This window comes from Mus caroli, unplaced genomic scaffold, assembly GCF_978045245.1.
Source record: "Mus caroli unplaced genomic scaffold, Mus_caroli_1 scaffold_20, whole genome shotgun sequence".
Classification (NCBI taxonomy): Eukaryota; Metazoa; Chordata; class Mammalia; order Rodentia; family Muridae; genus Mus; species Mus caroli.
In genome coordinates this window covers 46,573,614-46,593,338 of record NW_028227275.1, presented here as the reverse complement: position 1 = coordinate 46,593,338, position 19,725 = coordinate 46,573,614, and the positions used below count along the sequence as shown (strand labels likewise).

At 42.4% G+C, this 19,725-nt stretch overlaps 1 protein-coding gene across 6 annotated transcripts in view; it reads right to left on the bottom strand.

Annotated features, from left to right (window-relative positions):
* The window catches only part of LOC110285992 (TLE family member 4, transcriptional corepressor), a 141,905-nt gene extending 124,479 nt beyond the window's left edge, over positions 1-17,426 (bottom strand). For 3 of the 6 annotated variants that reach the window (XM_021152454.3, XM_021152455.3, XM_085834009.1), the window contains exons 1-4: positions 16,716-17,426; positions 16,099-16,196; positions 14,914-14,977; positions 13,729-13,773 (exon numbers count right to left, since the gene is read on the bottom strand). In XM_021152454.3, the coding sequence (XP_021008113.1) occupies positions 13,729-13,773; positions 14,914-14,977; positions 16,099-16,196; positions 16,716-16,760 (252 nt within the window). In that variant the 5' untranslated portion in view covers positions 16,761-17,426. Of the gene's footprint in view, positions 1-13,728; positions 13,774-14,913; positions 14,978-16,098; positions 16,197-16,435; positions 16,666-16,715 lie in introns of those variants that run through there. The other 3 variants (XM_085834010.1, XM_021152456.3, XM_021152457.3) reach the window with 3 other exon arrangements.
* Between the last annotated feature and the right edge of the window lie 2,299 nt (positions 17,427-19,725).

Here is a 19,725-nt window from a genome sequence, read left to right as displayed (position 1 = left end):
CACATGGTGGTTCAGAATCATCTGTAATGAGATCTGATGCCCTCTTCTGGTGTGTCTGAAGACAGCTACAGTGTACATCGATATAATAAATAAATCTTTAAAAAAAAAAAAAGTGTAATTTGAAGGCAGGATATTATCTTACTAAATCACATCCCAAACTGAAACAAAACAACCTTCAATCTCTTGCCGAAAGTATAAAAAATTCTATCCATTCCACTTTAATCTGGGTAAAGCAAAACCTTCACAGACCAGCTATATCAAACACTTAAAATGTGGATTTTGTACAGAAATGTACTATGTCCAATCCAGCTCTGTACAAATCGACTAGTCCTGCTAAAGCTACAGTGTTGGCTCTATTCTCTATACCTAGGAGAGCTATCAGTAGTTTGGGATTTTTTGGACCATGGTTTCTCTTCTCAAAAACTCTAAACAAGCACCTGCCTCACAAACAAAGTCGAAACACCATAGTAGCTGTGAATTTGATACTTTTTACTGGCCATTAATTTCTTTATTATTATTATTATGGTTAATCAAAGTAGACATGCTTTAAAAGCTACACTCTAAACATGTCCATCAAACCCAAACTTTAAAGCCTTCCACCATATTCACAGCACAATACAGGAGGGGGAAAAAAAAAAAAACACAAGACAAAACAGAACTCAGGAGCTTGCTGGCACACACCTTTTCTGGAGGCAGAAGCAGGAGGATCTCTGAGTTCCAGGACAGCCAGAGTAACACAAAAACAAACAAACACAAAACTCTCAAGCTCACTGATTATGTGTCATAGTTACAGTTACTATCACTGTGATACACTATGACCAAAAGCAACTTGGAGAAGAAAGAGATATTTCACTCACAGTTATATACAGCAGTTCATCATCAAAGCAGTGAGAGCAGAAACCTGGAGGTAGGAGCTGATGGAGAGGCCATGGAGGGCGGGGTGGGAGGCGCTGCTAATTGGCTTGCTCATCATGGCTTGCTCAGCCTACTTTCTTATAGAATGCAGGACCACCAATCCAAGAATGGCACCACCCAAAGAATGGCCTTTTCCCATCAATCACTATAAAAGAAATGCTGCCCTACAGCTAGATCCTATAGAAGAAGCGTTTTCTCAGTTGAGGCTCCCTCCTTGCAGATAACTATTTTGTGTCAAGTTAACACTCACTATGTTTTAGACTTTAGCTACTTAGAACACTCAGGATTTTATTGTATTTCACTAGGACTGGGCAATAAACTTTGCTCCAAACAGAACCTAAGTGAATGAACAGAAGAGCTATTCTGCAGCAAGATATGTCCTGATCCCTCTGCTACAGCAAATCAGGCAAAGGGGTCTACTGAATTCTCGGCTGGTCCAATCGACAATATTTATCTTGGTACTACCCAGACTGGTGTTCCAGGGAGGACTGCTAGGATGAGTGAAAAATCAATCCTTCTGAAAACCTACCTAGCAATGGGTAATAGTGATCCCAGTGCCTTCTAAAGATCCATCCAGTACGGTCAATGAAAAAATATTCCATCTTTCATAATAACAACATAACAACCATGGGGTTGTTTTTGGAAGAAATCAAGAATCCAACAAGAAGTCAAAAAGTAAAACATCTCCACTCCTGAAAAGATTTTATTATCTTCCTTTCTTTAGGACAACAATGATTACAAAAAGATCATGTAATATAATGTCTCCCTCCATTCAGAACCTGATAAAACTCCCATCCACTGTACACTGGAAAGGAAGGAGAAAAGACTCAAGTCAAGAAGAGTTTGAAGGACTCTTCAGTAGTCATTCAAGGCTGATTCTTGGGTTATCTCTTTATTCAAAGAAGTCATAATGCGCCCAAGCATAAAACTGCAACAGAATTAACAATCCTCTACTCTCTGGAGCTGTTTCTTAACCCTGACACAACTGAAATTTTAGGATGGATACTCTTTGTTGTTGTAGGGATTGTCATATGCACTGCAAGATGCTCAACAATATCCAGCCTCCACCCACTAGAAGTGAGTGCTACAACTAAGCCACTGCAACCTCAAGTATCACTGGGTACCACCAAATATATCCAGGTGAATAGTGCTGGTTTGAGACTCTTGCTCTGGAGCTCCTGAACTAACTTTCGTTTGAGTCCCAATTTCCTCTTTCTGGGGGCTAGAGCATGCAATTAAACATTTAAGTGCCAAGAATCTCCATCCCATCTCCACTCCAGGAAGGGATTCAAAAGTTCTGATGTTGCCTAGCCATTCTCATGTGGTTAAAAAGACACTATGCTTTTGTTAGAAATCACAATTTCAAACGGATAAGAATATCCAGAGCCTGATCATCAGGTAAACAACAAGCTATAGAATCTGCGATGTAAAAGACTTGATCCACTAATTTAGCACACTTGTTGACAAAAAATTTTAAAAAATCAGATTCTTTATCACTTATAATATTCAATCTAGTTCTATACAGAGCACAACAGCAGTCTACCAGGTACATTTAAAATATAAAAACCTTGCCTCGTGGAAAGGTTCACCTAAGATGCAGGCTTGCCAGTGGTTCAGAATTGAACTCTGAAGGCGGATTTCCTGGACCTCAGTGCTAATCCTTCAGCATGCCAGCTGCACATCCTTTATTATCTAGGTTTCAAGCACAGTGAGGGTACCTCGATCCCTTCCTTAAAATGGGGAAATTAAATTAAGACGTCAAAATCAACTCCTTCATCCGGATACCCATGAGGTTCTCAGTCAACCTGGACTTATGATCAATTATGTACATCTAAATCTCTCTAGCTATACACAGTCAACTCTTGACATAGAATAAAAGCATGGAACAAAGCTAAACAAAAAAGTCCATATACAGGTGTGACAGCGCATACCTTTAATCCCAGCACTTGGGAGGCAGAGGCAGGCGCATTTCTGAGTTTGAGACCAGCCTGGTCTACAGAGTTAAGTTAGTTCAAGGACAGCCAGGGCTATACAGAGAAACCCTGTCTCAAAAAACCAAAAAACAATCCATACTATAGTAGATGATTCTAGATCAGGAATCACTGGCAAAAGTAATTATTGTAACTGTCTACAATATCCTAACATTGTTCAGACAGAGTTTCTACCAAAAGCACAAGCAAACAAAAACAAAACAATTTGTATTTCTTTTTACATAACATTATCTTTAACCTTAACTTTCAGAACTGGTGTCATACAATAGAAAATTAAAAGGAGCTGGAGATATGGGCTCAGTAATTAAGAATACTGGCTGCTCTTCCTAAGGACCCAGACTCAACTCCTAACACCCACATAATGGCTCAAAACCATCTGTAACTCTGATTCTAAGTGATCTGACACCCTGGTCACCTCTGTGGGCACTGCGTTCACATGGTGCACAGTCATACAAACAGGCAAAATATCCATTCACATAAAAGTTTTTAAAACTTAAAAAAAAAATGATAGAAAATAATCCACTAATTCTACCTTTCACTTTTTTTGTTTATGGTGGTAAAAACTGAAGCCCAGGCTTGCGCATTAGATAAGCAAGTATTCGTAACTTCTAGCTCCCCCTACATCCAACTCTACATTTTAAAAACCACTCAGAGACTTGTAAAAGCATTAGGGTAACATATTCCAACCTGACTGCCTAGCAGAGGTCGTTTTGCTCATCATAAGTTGTTTACCCTAGGAACTCAGAAACACACAAAACATAGCACTGACTTTACTCTGCACATCAAGAAGTTGATCGCTGCTAAGTGCTTGAATCATAAAGCCAAGATTTAACATTCCTCAATTATTTTATTTACCACTGTCATTTGTTTAAAATCACAAGCTCAGTCTTAACCAAGTTCAATAGTCTAAACTTTCCCTAAGTAAAGGCTCCTGGTGAGGCGGACGAGGCACAAAAGATCCAAGGATTTGAGTTCAATGTCAGCCACATCCTTCCCCCCCCCACACCCCCAACAAGTACCATGAGATAAACCTCAGCTAGAGAGCAGCAGCATCTACACAGACTTCAGGAAGTAATCCCTAGGGCTAGTTATACAACTCCTGTATACCCCTTTGCACTTATCCTGGGAAGAAATTATTGCAAATCACATTGTAATGCATACAACTTTGAAACCCAAGCAGTATATGCCAAAGGAAAAATACAAAACCTGACAACTTTAAATCAGCTCCTAAACATTTTAATCTACATATTTGACTACAGCGGCTTTAACTAACCCTGCATGAACATTACTTTAGCCTGAACACAGATCCTAAGAGAATCAAAACACTCCAAACCATCTACTAATTAACTGTGGCGCTTCATCTGTGCTCTAGTTTACTCATAAACAGAATGGGGATAATTCTGATATTACTGAGGCTTAAATTAGAGATGGACAAAGGAAAGCACCTTGCAAACTATTAAGTATTATCTATACAGATACACATTTCTTAGACTAACAGGCAATTATAAATGTCAAACACTAAGAGAAACGTTTACAAGGAACGTTCTGTGCTGAGTACAGTTCAGGACCAGAGCGCTAGCCTCCAAGTGCAAAGCCTCTTATATCCCCAAAACCAAACCAAAACATCTGGGGGCCCAGGGCAGTCATTTAAATATATCTCTGCCTTGTCACAGGCTGAAAAAAGTAAGTAATAATTCTGTCATTTCATAAGGTTACTAGAGAACGAAGACACCTACACAATAATTTGTAGAGACTTACTTACTATTAGAATTATCTTTCAACATTATTCCATCTCACTACTTAAACTCTCATCTCAACAATTCCCCAGCCCTCTCTAAAAAGACTTGAAAGTTAGCTAACCCCCACAGTAAAGATCAATTATCCCCTCACATACATTCAAGCCACATGTACAGTTATTAATAGCTGAACATTTCAAAAATATACAGAGACTCATAAAGTGTTCAAAGTGAATTTTAAATTCCATTAGAATTCCAGTTTTCTACTTTTAAGACTGATCACATCAAAATACACACATTCTACAGTAACTGTTCTCATTCCTGAACCCCATGTTCAGCTGTTTTCACTTCCTCTTTCCAAACATGTCATTTTCCTGCAAACTTCACTAGTAAGAAATGCTATCCTTGAAGGTTCAGTACTGCTTATCTATTCTACTACCCAAATATTCCCTGGGGAAAAGGTACTAATCGATCACGGAGGCTCAACTACAACCTGAATGCTAGTGCTCTCTCCTTCTCCAAGTATCCCATGGCACCAGCACACTGGCGTATCAGGTGTGCTGCAGAAAGCACTTCTAAAAGTGGAGTTTACATGGTCGATGAGAAGGGGAAACGGGCAATAAACAAGTGTGTGTCTAGAACAGCCTGTTTGTATGGCATGGTTCAGGAATGAGGGAGCAGCCAGTTTGATTAAACACTTTGCTAAAAGTGGATCTTAGCTTTAGATTTCAGTTTGCTGATCCCAGCCTCCTTCTGGGCAGGGCATGGACACTGAAGGGTGGAGGGAAGGGGGAACAGTTGAACTTCATCACAAGCACAGAAATCAGATCTCTCACTCATGGGCTGCCACCTGTGGCTACCTTACTTCTCTATTGCAGAAAGCCAAGAACAGGACAGAAAAAAAGCACATTTGTTATTTAAAAATGGTCAGGCTATGAGTGAGGAACTCCAGAAGGGAAGTTAAACTATTTCCCCTCCAACCGCTGACTTCCTAAGTGACCTCAGCCCTAGGCACTGACCTTCGTGAACTCTGGTATCCCCACCCATGTGCTGATCCTTCCTGACTGTCACACCAGGCTAGTCTCTTAAGCCCTTAAGCTTTAGTGTCATCTGTTAAAGGAGGCCAGAGGAATGACACTGCTTGGCAAACTGTAGGGCACATTACTGACAGAAGCTACTTAAATAAACACACAGATCCGAACTTGCTACCCGCTTTACAGGAACATCAAGATCACTGAAGTAAGCATGTAAAATGCCTTAAGCTCTGTGCAAAGAAAGGTACTAGTGTTTTTAATTTCCAACAGCACTCACTATTCTTTCCAGATGTATTTCCAGGCCTTTCTAAGACCTTGAACCAAAAGAACCTACAAACCTTCAAAGTAGAATATAAAGTTGGAAAAATAATAAAATCAGGTGTGGACGCTCACACCTGTAATCCCAGTGTTCAGGAGCCTGAGACAGGGGGATTAAGAATTCAAGTCTGGTCAAAGCAACACAGTGAGATCTTGTCTGAAAAGAAACTAGCAGCAATGTCAAAGAATTGCTGCTAGTCTGCCTCCCAACCTCTCACCTGCCTAGGTGGCTGTAGTTAAGAGGGAGGGCCCTGCAGTCAGCCAGCACAGGGTGGAGAGAGGTTATGCCTTTGTTCTAAGATGCAGAAGCCCCTACACAACACAAATCTGTATGTATTTGTGAGGAAAAAAAAAAAAAATCACCTAAAGATAACAAGACAACTCATCTCCCAGAGGACAGAGTGCCTAAAGGGTAACCTGGAGTTTTACCATTCTGCTTCTTTGACAAACCAGCTAAGAAAATCTATGCTTTGCCCATCTGTCCCCCTGGATGGTATGCAGGTTACACACTGGAGCTCTCTGAAGATAAGTCATGGCTCTGTGATATAGAAATAGCAAAAGCCTGGCATCAGTGCTGTGGGTCAATTCCAATGAAAACAGAGAGGATATATAGATTTGCAGCGATGAAGGCCGGCTAAATCCCTCTTTACAGGCAGAAAGCAACTCCCACTGACAGCTGTTACTAAGACAAAGTCAAAACAGCTTTATCTTTCACTTTGGCTAAGACTTGTAAGGCCTTCCCCCTTAGTCTAACAATTTCATAAACTGTCTTCAGACTACTGACTTTTAAAGAAGTCCTAAACCTTACCAACTGTCATCAGTGTAAATCAGTATCCACGCTTAAATGTGCTGCCTCACACTTTGCAAAACGGATAACCTAGCATGTCTCCATTACCAGAATGAAACTCTAAGTGTATTGTGTGCATTGTGTGGATGAGGCATAACTGCAGATATCCAGAAGTCAAAAGATAGGGTCAGATCCCCTGGAACTGGAGTTACAGGTGGTTATGAGCTTCTCGATATGGGTGCTGGGCACAGAACCGCAGTCCTCTGCAAGAGCAGTATGCACTCTACTGTACTGTCTCTCCACCCCCTCTTTTTAACTTAATTAATTAATTTAATTTAATTTTGAGACAGTGTCCCACTATGCCTGGCTGACCTCAAACTGATGAAGATTTGGGTGCCTGCCTGTAGAACATTTTAAAAGAAGGCATGAAAATGATAAAGGAAACTACCTTTTAGAAATCACATCGCCTTTTCCCTCTCCAACTAGCAAATCATTATTAACCCAAAGTCACAACCCAGGCTATCAAATATGAAATGTAATAAAAGTTTCCCATTAAAAGCAAATCTACTAGGTGTTTAACATATAACTACCAACTCCCTTTAACTATTATTATTATTAGGCAAAGGAAAATAAGTAAAATTAAATGAGAAATGTAGCCATGAACCTTCACTGAGACATCTAAGATGCAGCTAAGAAAGCATCTAAGATGCAGTTCACTCTTATCTAGCTCATTAGTCCAACACAGCTCAGAGCTACACTGCCTAAATACAAATTTGTCAATCAAAATGATAAGGAAAATAAACAATAGAAGCCGAGCCTGCAGAGCAGTGAGTAGGAAATATGCCTTTGAATGCTACAAAGAACTTCTCAACAGGAAAGCAAACCATCTGCCTTCATTTAAAAGTTTGAGTTGTGTGATTTCCTGCATCTGAGGACCTCTTTCTGAACTACAAAGAGGCCACAAAACATCACATTTTCCCCTCCCAGCTTCCCCCTTCAGAAACCCTGAGGTGATGATTAACAAACAGCCCCCTTGTCTTCAGACAGCCTAAGAAGCCACAGGAAAAGATAAATTAAACAGAAGAATCCTTCGTAAATAAACAAACAGGCAGCCTGGAGAGAAGACAAAATTTCCTTACAAGCAGCAGCAAGTAGCTTTGCTTGCTGACAAGTGGGAGTCCGGGAGAAAGCCATCCAGGACCTCCCACCAACTGAGGCAGCCTGGACAGGGAGCCTATCCTGAATGGTTCCAGCCTTGGACTCTTCAAGGGGTTCTGGGGTGGAAGTCCAAAGTTCAGGTGCTCACAGGCAGAAATCAAAGTTTATTCTAGTAGCCAAGGGTTTGTCCATTCCAGCAATGAGCTCCGGCCTGAATCTCTTATTTATGGCCAATCCATTTCCTAACAGGGCAGCCTACTAGGCAATCCACTCCAACCTACCACCTATTACTATATCACCATGAACAGATCTGACCCTGTTTAATCATCCTTTGATTGGACATAATCCTTTTCTTGGGATCTTTATAAGAATTAAAGATTTTTGGCAGCATGCCCAGATCTGTGGTAAGCACATGCCATATATATAATAAATGTTCACTTCTATTGGACGGAAACTCTTTAATTCCAACTCAACAAGCTCAACTGAAGGTGAAAAAACAATTCCATAGATATTTTCCTATGATAACTCAAAACCAAAACTTCTACACAAGAAAGAAAAAAAGCACACGAAGCATTCAGAAAACAGTCCTCTTAACACACATACACACCCTAGTGGTTACATTTCACCTTCTGGATCCTCTTGCAGAGCATAAAAGGCTCCTAGGTCTTGCCCAAGAAACTGCCACCTGGGATTAACTGCCACAATATTGGGTCCTCAGGCAGTTTGTGGGGGAAAATAATCTTAACTTAAATTTACACCCATTTAGATTTACTACATAGGAGTAAACTTGTCCCTACTCTAAAACATCCAAAGCAAAGGGGTAAGTAAAACAAACAAACAATATCAAAACCATAAACCTCTATTTCATTAATATTAATCAGATTATCAGTAATCTTACATTATAAAATGCTGCTTAAAGTTCAAACCTCAATAGAGAACAAAAAACACACAAACAAACATGAGTCCCTTTCCTTTCTTTCTTCCCGCTGGAGTTTATGTTTAAGCATCAGAATTTTACTTGTGCCTCTTTAAAACGTCCCAGCCCAGTAGCCAGAAGAATCCATCTTTGTTCATTTTGTAGACCAGGTTGCCCTCAAATTTAAAGAGGCCTGCCTCTGCCTCCAGATGCTGGGATTAAAGGTGTATGCTACCATGCCCAACAGTAGATTATTCCTTAATGGATATAAGAAAGTTCTTTAAGCAAAACTTATCATTGGTTTGTTTGTTATTGTCAAATAGAACACCCCACTTTTGATAATGCTTCCCTTGTACACATATGCAAAAGTTTAACCATACTCGTTTCAGAAAAGAAGCCACTATTTAAAATTTTTTACTTTTATCTACATACTCAGACACATGCCTCTCCAAGCATTCTTTCCAATATAAACATATACAAGATCTAAGATATCAGTAATAACCCTCGACAAAATTATCTTAAGAGAAATCTGCTCTACACAGAACTTTAAATAATTTAACTTCCATTGCAAGCGCTGTCCTCAAATAAATTGACTACACCCTAAAATCAAGTGCACTGAAGGCTGGATGTCAAGCCAGTCATAGATATTACTTCAACCTCACTAAATCCCTCCTTATTCTCCAAACCCTAGGCTGCTTTCTAAAATAGTTCACTAAAAAGCACCAACCTAATTAACAACTGCTTCCTCTGCAACAGTGGCCTTGATTTCACTTATTTACACATTAACTGCAGCCTCCTTTTGGCCAAGCCAGTCTATTCTCTGTACCATGCCGAGCCTTTTATCTGCCCTGGACAGCATTTTCTCCAACAGATGAAGTAGATGCCGATTGATTTGCTGTCGAGCATGGTAAATTAATAGCAACAAATTGCTGAGGGCCCGTCTCGCTGCTCCACCATGCTTCGGCAGGTTTGCTTTATTTGCTCCATGATGGGCAGCAGTCGGCCTCTTCAAGTCAATTTCTTCTTAACAACCTGCAATACTTTTCAATGGTGAAAATAGAGCTGTTCCTTGTAAGTCAGAAATCAATATCCTATTGCCCTTAGAAAATGCTAAACAAGCAGTATTGGCAATCCACTTGGTACTAGAGGGTATCAGATATAATGCAAATCCATACTGCTTCCCCCTGTAGTTATTACAGTTTGCTAAAAGGTTCCTAATGTCATTTATCATCATTTACCATTGACCAAAGAGGCTATGATTATGATATCCTATCAGTTGGCAAGGCCTTTCATTTCTATTCAATTAATATTTTAGCAGCACTCAAATGGTTGTGGCCCACATCTTGTAATGAAATTTGCATGGCTTGGGATGAAATAAAATTTTTGTTGCTTAAGGGCAAAAAAAATTACACACAAGAATATGCACATATGGCAAACACCTATTTTCATATAATTGTGCAAGATGCATGCTTATATTTTAAGTGTCAACAAATTCCAAAGGTTTTCTGACAGTTCTTAAAATTCGTGTACCAAGCAAGTAAATTTTAGAAGAGATCTTCCAATTATAAAACACACAATGAAGAAATTGCAAGTTACTCTCATCCCCACTTTTTACAACATAGTATGTTCACCTATTTCATTTCTACAGGTTGAATTCACACATCAATGACTCCTAATCTACATCCAATATTCACACTTCAGAGTAGCAACAGCCAGAGTCTGACTCCATTAGAGAGGAATTCTTCCATTATAGAGTTGCAGGCAAAGGACTCGAACAAACAGCATCTAGCTGTGGCATCAACTGCACACACAACACCCTATCTGCCCAGGGTCACTGACCCAACCAAAGCCACACTATATAAAAGATCAGAAGAAAGTAACAAGAACCCTGGACCAACCGTTCTGTCTAAAGCAAAGCCCTGCAGACAGGGAAATCCTGAAGGAATCAATGCTTTTTGATTTTTAAAAACTCTACTTTGAAGACATCAGAATGAATTCCAGGCCATTTCTAATCAGGTCCTAATTATCATGACCATATTCACGCTAAAACTGAAGACAATGGAAAAGTACTAATTCCCACTGTGCCCTAGAACATTCCACTTGAACTTCTCCGGATGTTTTTTGCCCCAGCTTCATCTGTTCAATCCTAGGAAAGATTACTAAAAATTACATTCATATTTTATGCTCCAATTCCATGTCATGTCACTGAGTTTCCCTTTAAAAAAAAAAAATCCACTAATTTTACCAGACTAATGCTATTTACTCAGTTACCAAAATTTAAATTAATTATGTTCTCAAACATAATTGTTAAAAATTGGCAACATTACGCAGGCTTAATTAAGATTAAATCCAATTTACTAAATGTACTTTAATTGGTACTAATTACATTAGCTTTCATTTCAGAATGACAAATTCCCCATAGGTTTCATTTTATGGTTCTCTATCAGAATCAACCCAGGGCGACTGATGATGAGCATCACCTAGGGGAACGGGAGGGGAAGGACGGGGACCCTCCCTGTTTACCACTGTTTATCCATTTGCTAAGTCACGGAGTCATGGCTCCTTCAAAACCTTCATTTTCTGTCCCAGTGAAAAATTCCTCTAAAAATACTCTGTGTAGCTGGCTGCAGCCAAGAAGAATGGGAACACAGGAATATTAACAACAACAACGAAAGAAAAAAAATACACAAGGGTTTCAAATATCGGGGCCACCAATTACTAGGGTACTTCTGAGGCCTCCTGGGACTCTTACTCTTGAACCCTTTGAGACACAAATCTAATAAGTGAATAAGCCTAAACCGATCTTGAGAAATAGGCACAATTATGCCTCGGGGCAACTTCCTTGCATTATTGCTCCTTTCCATTACAAGGGTATCCAGCGAGTGCATCTGGAAGAGCGGCTAAGAGAAAGTAAGGCTGTCTGCCTAGGAAAACAAATAAAGACAGATCTGCCTCTGCGCTTAAGGCGGGGAAAGAAAGAAAATATAATAAGTAGGTGGTTTGCAGGGCTGTCTGTATTTCATAATGTGATAAACTGCCCTCGGGGTTCTTGATATGGCTGAATTCAAAAGCAAGAGGAGGGGCAGGCACAGTGTGCGCTACTCAGTTTTAAATGGATGGTATCTGAGGCCAGTTGGACAAGACGATGACAAAATTCATAGTCATATAAAGTGTGTAAACTTAAAGGATCTCACATCTACCCAACACCAAAATGAATACATAGATATGTGACCCTTCCAGGTGTAGATAGCCCAAGAAAAGCCAGAGGCTAAGTGAGACTAAGTGGTCAGGGGAGTAAAGGATACAACGGGGAAAATGAGGGGCATTCACCACATCCATTCTTTAGAGAAACTAGTTCTGGGAAGGTACATAAAAACAAACAAACAAAAGTATTTACAAGATCCAGACTGTAATCAGGTAACAGTATTCCTGTGAGGTAGACCTAAAGGGAGTCCACTCCTAAGCTGGACACATTTTGCTTAAGCAGTATATGTATTACTAACCTAAACAGAAATGGCAAAGATACTAAAATATAAATTTAACTACGTGCCATTCAAACTCCAACATGCATGTATTATCATATACTGTATATAATATGCTAACATCAGCATAACCAAATAGCATACAGAGTAAAACAGAACTTGAAATAAAGTCACCAATGTAAATACTGTTGTAATTTTCCCAACTTTATTTTTTCAAATACTATCTGGTTGCCATTATTGTCCAAGAGATGTCTTTTAATGAACTACTAATGTGGGTGCATTCTGACCATGTAGGGAATAACTAAGTTAAAAGAATCCTTAGAGCCTGATGATCCAGTCATCTCACACTTCTTAATCTTAGAAGGTACATACATTACCCTGACCACAAATAAATAAGACATGGAAAACAGAAAATTGTCCATCGCTTCTTTCTCAGCAGGCAACTATACATGTTATCTGTTCTGAAATGGTTGATGAGACAGACCCGAAGTCCTTCGTGAGGAGATGACTTCAAAGAAATGCTTCCTGGAGGAATTATTGCTAAATAGCATTTTACATATATGTGTGTGTGCGTGTGTATATATACATATACATTCATACATACATACATACATACATATGGCTATCTTTTCCATTTAGGGAACTTAAATCATTTCTTTTGGTCTCTAGCCAAAAAAAAAAAAAAAAAAAAAACCACAAAAACAAAACCCTGTAGCAGCTATAGTCGTCACATATACCTATACCACTGCGTTCTTCCCCAACCCCAAACTCATTGCAAGATCTCAAGACCCAGGGCTTAACATTAATCACATCCTCCTATCAGGTTCATTTACTCTGCACAAATTTTGGAAGTCGAAGCCAGAGTTCCTGGTAAGATCTACTAAGTAGGCTCCGGGGACTAGTGCACAGATTTTACATCAATTTCTTTTATAGCTCTGCAGATTTCATCTGATCCTCCCAGCTCACTCCTCTGTTCTTTCACAGGGAAGCAATGAAGGTTTCACACAACTTACAATTTTATTCACTAATACTTTCCACGGAAAGTTCTTTCCTAAGAGAATTTTGATGCCTGAAATATATAAGGTAACTCTTTACAAAAAAGACAATACACATTCTAAATGCTGCATGCTGGTTTTCAAAGTGCAGAAAAGTTTAATACACATTCTGATTTAATAATATAATTTTACATTTCTAAAAGTTAGGATAATATGGAACACGAGGAACCACACACAAAAGACTTGCCTTCTTACTCACCCCCAAGTCTTTTAAGATATAGGTAGACATCTCAAATGTACAAAAGAAAAAAAAAAAAAATCACAAAATATACAATTTTCTTTTCAAAGTACATGGGTATGACTGCCACACAAAATGATCATAAAGAAAGAACTCACCTGCTTGTGCATTTCTATGTTCAACCCATAGGACATTTCATAATACTGTCAAAGAAGGAGAAGCAATTAAAACTGTACCCTTCAAATCATCTCACCAGTAAACGCAAATTGCCCAAATACATGGAAAACAAGGCAACTAGCACAAAGACCTTACCTTAACCAAAATATCCCAGTCAATAAATAAAAAGGATGCCCAACTGCTATCTTTAAAAAACTAGAAGCCATGTTAAGACACACCCAAGAGAAAAACTCTCAAAACTAATAAAAATGTTAAAACTCAGCATTCTTAACTTGTACAACTGTCTTTCTACATCATAAGCAAATGAACTGAAAAAGTCATGAAAATTTGGTTCCACATGACACTTAATTCCTAAGCACAGCAGAAATATCTCATCCAAATGCTGAGGTTTTGAAAGAACTGTTGGAAAAAGGTGATGTTACCTCAGAGTTCGGTTTCTTGGACTACTCACTCTTACATGCAAAGCAGAGGAACTGGGTAGGAAATTAATGCATCACCCTGCAAGTTCTTTCAACCCAAAACATACTTCTGAATCATAAAAATGCTTCATTATCTTCTGTAAACATAGATTTGATTTGTCTGAATGGGCGTATAACTACAGTACAGAAAATCTGGCAGCTCAAATCAGCACTCCTAAGAACCAAAATAACACTATAGAAATTGAAAGCATACACAGAAAAATATAAACAGATTAGCATGGTGAGTGGGAAAATTTCTGAGACGGGGTCTGGTGTCATTTCCTATCCAAATCATTAATTAAAAGGCATACAGTGCATGCAATGTTAAGAGTGTATAGGAAAGCTGTCTGGTTACAACTGGAGCAAAAGCAATAAAACAACAAAGAAAACCACTAACAAAAACATTTTGCTTCTGACTAAACAAAAAAATAAATGAGTTCTTTTTTCCACTTTAAAAAAAAAATCTGTAAAAACAAAGCACAGAAAATTATACCCCATGCAAATGAACTTTCTGAAAATTTAAATCAAAGCTGGTTGTCGAAGCCAAGTTGTAACCACCTAGAATTACAGGTTGCTAATGGACACATACCCACAGCCTCAACAACACTGGCAGGGCCACTGTGATGGCCTCCAGCGATTTAAAACGTATTCTTGCTTTCAGTCTCCCAAGCTAATGAGCACTTTGAATCTGTGACACAGTTTTCTTACCATGACATAATGCCGCTGCATCTCTGTCTTCTCGCTGGCCAGCTTCTCACATTCCAGCTTCAGACTGTTCAAGACATAAAATCAACTAAGTACCGTGTAGAACTTAACGCGTATCCTTCCAACTCCAACTCCACATCCCTTCCTCTAAACCATCACCTCCTATTGTCAAATCAATGGTATTAAACAGCACTTTACTAGTGAAAGGGAGGAGAGAGGAATGAGTGACAAGAACCAGCCAGGACTTGCCTCTTTGATAAGGTTAAACTGTGGGGGTTGGGAAAGAGGGGTTTGTTTTAAAGAAATAAACCCTCTACCCAATTGAATTCTGAGACTTCACCCAGAATTCAATATTCTTCACTAAATTCACTTACTAAAACAAGGAAATAAACATCGCTAATAATTATATATATATATACATATATATATATATATATGCAAAGTTAGGTCCATGAAAATGCCACAGGGAAGGTTCTACCTTTAATATTCTATGAGGTTAATGAAAATCAGAATCAACACGGTCTCACGACAAATTGTTTTTCCCCCTCCAAAAAATACAGACAAGTTGAATACCATGTGGGGGTGGGAGGTGTTGATCTGGTCCAGCAGCTTGTTTGGGCTCTTGCAATAAGAATTCTGCATCATTAAGGACCCGGTGAAACAAACATGTTTCAAAAACACTCCAAGTCTAAGAGCGTTGAACACAAAAGCATTGGGGGGGTGGGCTGGTTTTATTATTATTATTATTATTTTGCTTTTTTAATAAAAGTAATGAAATGGCTCACTGCTTAACTCCCTGGCTCTTAAATTATGCCGTGATGGTAGAAGGAAGACATTCAGCTCAGAGTAATAAAGAAGCCCGAAGTCAAAGGGCCCCAGAATCTTCCCAACCTTCCAGCCTCCTGACCCAATAAATCAATATCGAAAGTTTGGCCTCAGCGTTTTCCAAGGCTCCTCAGTTTCGATTGTTCTGCTTCCTTTTCTGTTTACCGGAGAAGAAAACGCGTAATTTCTTTACACCTGCCTAAAGGAAAAAGAGGCCCTGACTTGCCTTTCCTGCCCACAGGGGGGAAATGGTAATACCTTTGTGGTGTTGGGGGGGGGGGGTAAAGGAGGGGGGTAGTGTTGGAAAGGGGGTAAGACAAGAGCTAAGCAAACAGAAGGATCAGCTAAAGTCAATATCGTTACCTGTGGTATTGAGCCTGTAAAAACTGAAACTCTTCCTTAATCCGATCACAGGATTCTGAAATTGTAAATTTGAAGGGTTGAGCAGGCTGATGCGGTGCCTAAAGAACAACAATAAAATATTTAATTAGCCCACAGCGCAGGTGGGGGGTGGACAGCCCGCGGTCCGAGAGGTGGGGGGGGGGGGGGGTTGGTCGCGGCGCTCCCGCCTCTCGCTCGCCTGCTGGGGTCCCGGTGCCTCCGGGCGGCCTCCCTCGGCTCAGCTCCTCAGCCTGGCTTCCGCCCCCCCTTCACCCCCCAATCCCCGAGCCCCCGGCCCGGCTCTCCCATCCCTCCCTACCCGGAATCGAAAGTGGCCCGTCGGAGGCAGCCGCGCCATGGCGTCGAGCGGCCGTCAGCTAGCAGAGCGAGTCCGGCCTGTGGCCGCCGGCGCCCTCCACCCCGCAGACTCGCGCCGCCCGGCTCGCCCCCCTCGGGAGAAGCCGCGCGGGCGGAGAGCGGCGGCGCGCTGCTTCCCGGGGCTTCAGAGACAACAATAAGAAAATGGCTACAAGTCGGTCGCCTCCCGCACCCTCGGAGCGGCCGGCCGCGGACAGGGCTGCGGGCGCGGCGCCACTCACCGGGTGGCGCGTCTGCGGGTACATCTTGCTCAGGTCGCGAATCATCCACGCCGCTTTAGTTGGCTGCGCCAAGCAGAGGCGCGCGGCTCATCCGCTTCGAGGGCCCCGCGGCGGCGTCCCGGGCCTGCGGGTCTCGCGTGACGCGGGCGGCAGGCAGGCGCGGCGGCTGGGCGCGGGCGGCCGGCTCCGCATTCCCCGCGGGCGTCACTGAGGGCGGCGGGCACCGTCCGTCCTGCGCCCGCCGAGCCCCGCGCCCGCCGAGCGCCGCCCGCCTGCTCGCGCCCCACTCCAAACTTTTTTTATTTGTCTTTTAATTGGCTGCTATTCCTCGGAATGAATGGTCGCTTCTTCCCTGAGAGCGAGCGCAAACTCCTTTGGTTCGGAAGAGGTCTCGCGGCGCTTGGGGGTTCTCTGGAGATTTTTTTTCACTTCACAGCAACGATCTTTTAAAAGGCACCTTTTAGCTTCTTTTACCACATTTCATTTCCTTTTCTTCCTTCCTGTTTTTTTAGCCCCAAATTGAAGGGGATTATAAAAATAAAAGAGCGAAACGCTTGCGGCTTTTTAAAATTCTCTTTCAAACTCTGCGAACACCACCTCAAAATAATACACGAGTGTGTAAGAGGGGGAAGAAGGCAGCCAACAGCCGAACGCCCGCTCGGAACAGCTCTAACAACGCGCTCTGTGTAGGTGACTTCTTTGACCAAATTTAGCAGCAGCTAATCATTAACATTCTGATACATATTCACGACCATCCGCGGAGGGCCCAAGGAGCATCCCGGGAGATGTAGTCCTCGCGCGGCTACTGTGGCCAAGGATGCCTCCAGATTGACTACAGTCTCCGGCTAGCCCCGCGCGCTCTCCGCGGCGCTCTCCAGGAGCCCCGCCCTCCCGCGGCGCGAGGGCGCCGCGTCAACCAATCGGAGATGGCTGAACATTAATCGCGGTTCTGTGTTACTGCCCATCATTTCACCGCTGACAAATGGCAAGCCAGGAGGGCGGGGCCGGGCAGGCTAGGCCCACGTGGGGACAGGGCGTGGCGTGGAGCTCCGACCAATAACTGCAAAGAATTGGTGCTGGCGGAGGCGGGGCGCAGCGGCCCGCCCGGGGCGGAGCCTCGCCCTGGCCGCTGTTCCCTAGCGCGAGCGTTCGAACCGCGGAAACATTTGTTCAGCTGTCAATCAAAGTAACGTGGGGTGGCGAGCCGCGGCGGCTGCTGTCGCTGCTGCCCTGGCTGCATCTTTAGAAGCAGGTTTCGGCGGCGATGGCGGTGGCGGTGAGCCTGCAGGCCGGTCCGAAGACGCCCTCCGAGGCTCATCTCCCGTTCGACGCGGAACCCGGGCCTGGCGACCGCGCGGGGGTGCGCACTAATTAGGGCCCGATGTCTCCGTAAAGAGACAAGCTCGGCCTTGTGCAACGCGCCGAAACCCCTGTTGAGACAAGAGAGGGAGGATCGCGCTGATCCCACTCCGTGCGGTTCACATCCATTTTACGCGCTGCTGGAGCCGGCATAATTTTCCGCGTGAGCGCGGACGCCGTCGGCCCGGTTTAGAGCCGCAGCCGGGAGGCGTGCACTGGGCCGGTCCCAGAGCTTCCCGGCCGGCAGACTCTGACATTCCCTTTCTTTAGAGGCACCAGTCAACTTACTCCCGGGTTGAAAGAGGGTCCGAGTGTGGACGGTCGGGCCTTGAGCCGGTGATGGCCTACGGAAGAGGGTCAGAACCCGGGAGTGGCAGCCCGCCCGAGGCATTTTTGAGACTTGGCGGGTGTTGGGAGCCTTCAGGCTGAGCTAAGGAACCTCTGACCTCTGGGCAATCAAAAGAATTCGGAAAAAGTCAAGCAGGATTGTAGTCAAGGCTGCTGCGTTTGGGACATTCATTCCTGAGTCCCACTCTAACTCGAAGTGCAGGCTAATACGGTGCTGTTGGTTCAACAAATGTGGGGGGAAAAACGTTTTTCCTAATGATAGCGCTTTCCACGACAGAGGAACCGGTAGCTTAATGCCCAATTCAAGGCGTTCTGTGGGCCTCACTAGTACTGGCCACTGAGGACACCGAAGCAAAGAAAGGCTGCAGTAGTCTTGCTAAAAATCCAGAACTGAGGCTCATACAATGCTTCCGTTCTGTAAATAATTTTAATTTCCAAAATAAGAGGATGGAGGACTTGCCTCTGTCTCATACCCAATTATTAAAATGCGGCCAATCCAGAATAAAGGGGATTCACATAAAGAGGATTTTGAACACATGAGGGTTTTTTTTTTAAGCTCAACAATAATTGCATATTAGGACTACATTTTTAAAGATAACAGTTAAGCAAAATGGCTTTATTTTGCCAGTTTAAAAAAACTTGCTTCTTAGAAATTTTGAAAATTTTTATACATTTTTTTAGTCGGGGTGGGGGGAGTTGAGTGTGTGTGTTGTGTGTGTGTGTGTTCACAAGCCCTGGAGATCAAGTGACAAGTGCATGGACCTGTTGAGCTATCTTGCTGGCTCCAAGTTATTTCCTGAAGCTCGCAGATGTACAGCAGTGTTCTGAATGGTTCTCAGAAGGCTTGAGTGATAACCATGTCTGCACTAGGACATTGAGTCTCAGAACAAGAACAACCTCGGTTTTCTGAGGTTGCTTATTTGCTTTCCCTGGAACTTTTTTGTGTCTCTGTGGGAAGTTCCATGTTCTTTCACTATTTCAGTCAAAATGGCAGTGGGTTCCATGGGAACTGGGCCTTGGTTAATCAGGGCTATGCTCCAGTGCCATGGATGGGGCCTGGCATGTACCTGGTGCTCGCTCAGTAAATGCTTGTTGATGGCTTTGGCAAATCCAAGCCTTGTGTTCTCAGTATAGAACGCTGCTGTGTCATTAGGACCCAACTGACTGAAATTCCATGCAGTCATTTCCCGGGACAGGAAACAAGAAGTTTAGTGCTAGAGCCTGAGGGCTATTGAAAGGGTCAGGGTGGAAACATCAGTTTAGAGGAAAAACCTTTCTCTTAACCTCTCTCACCAGTTTTATA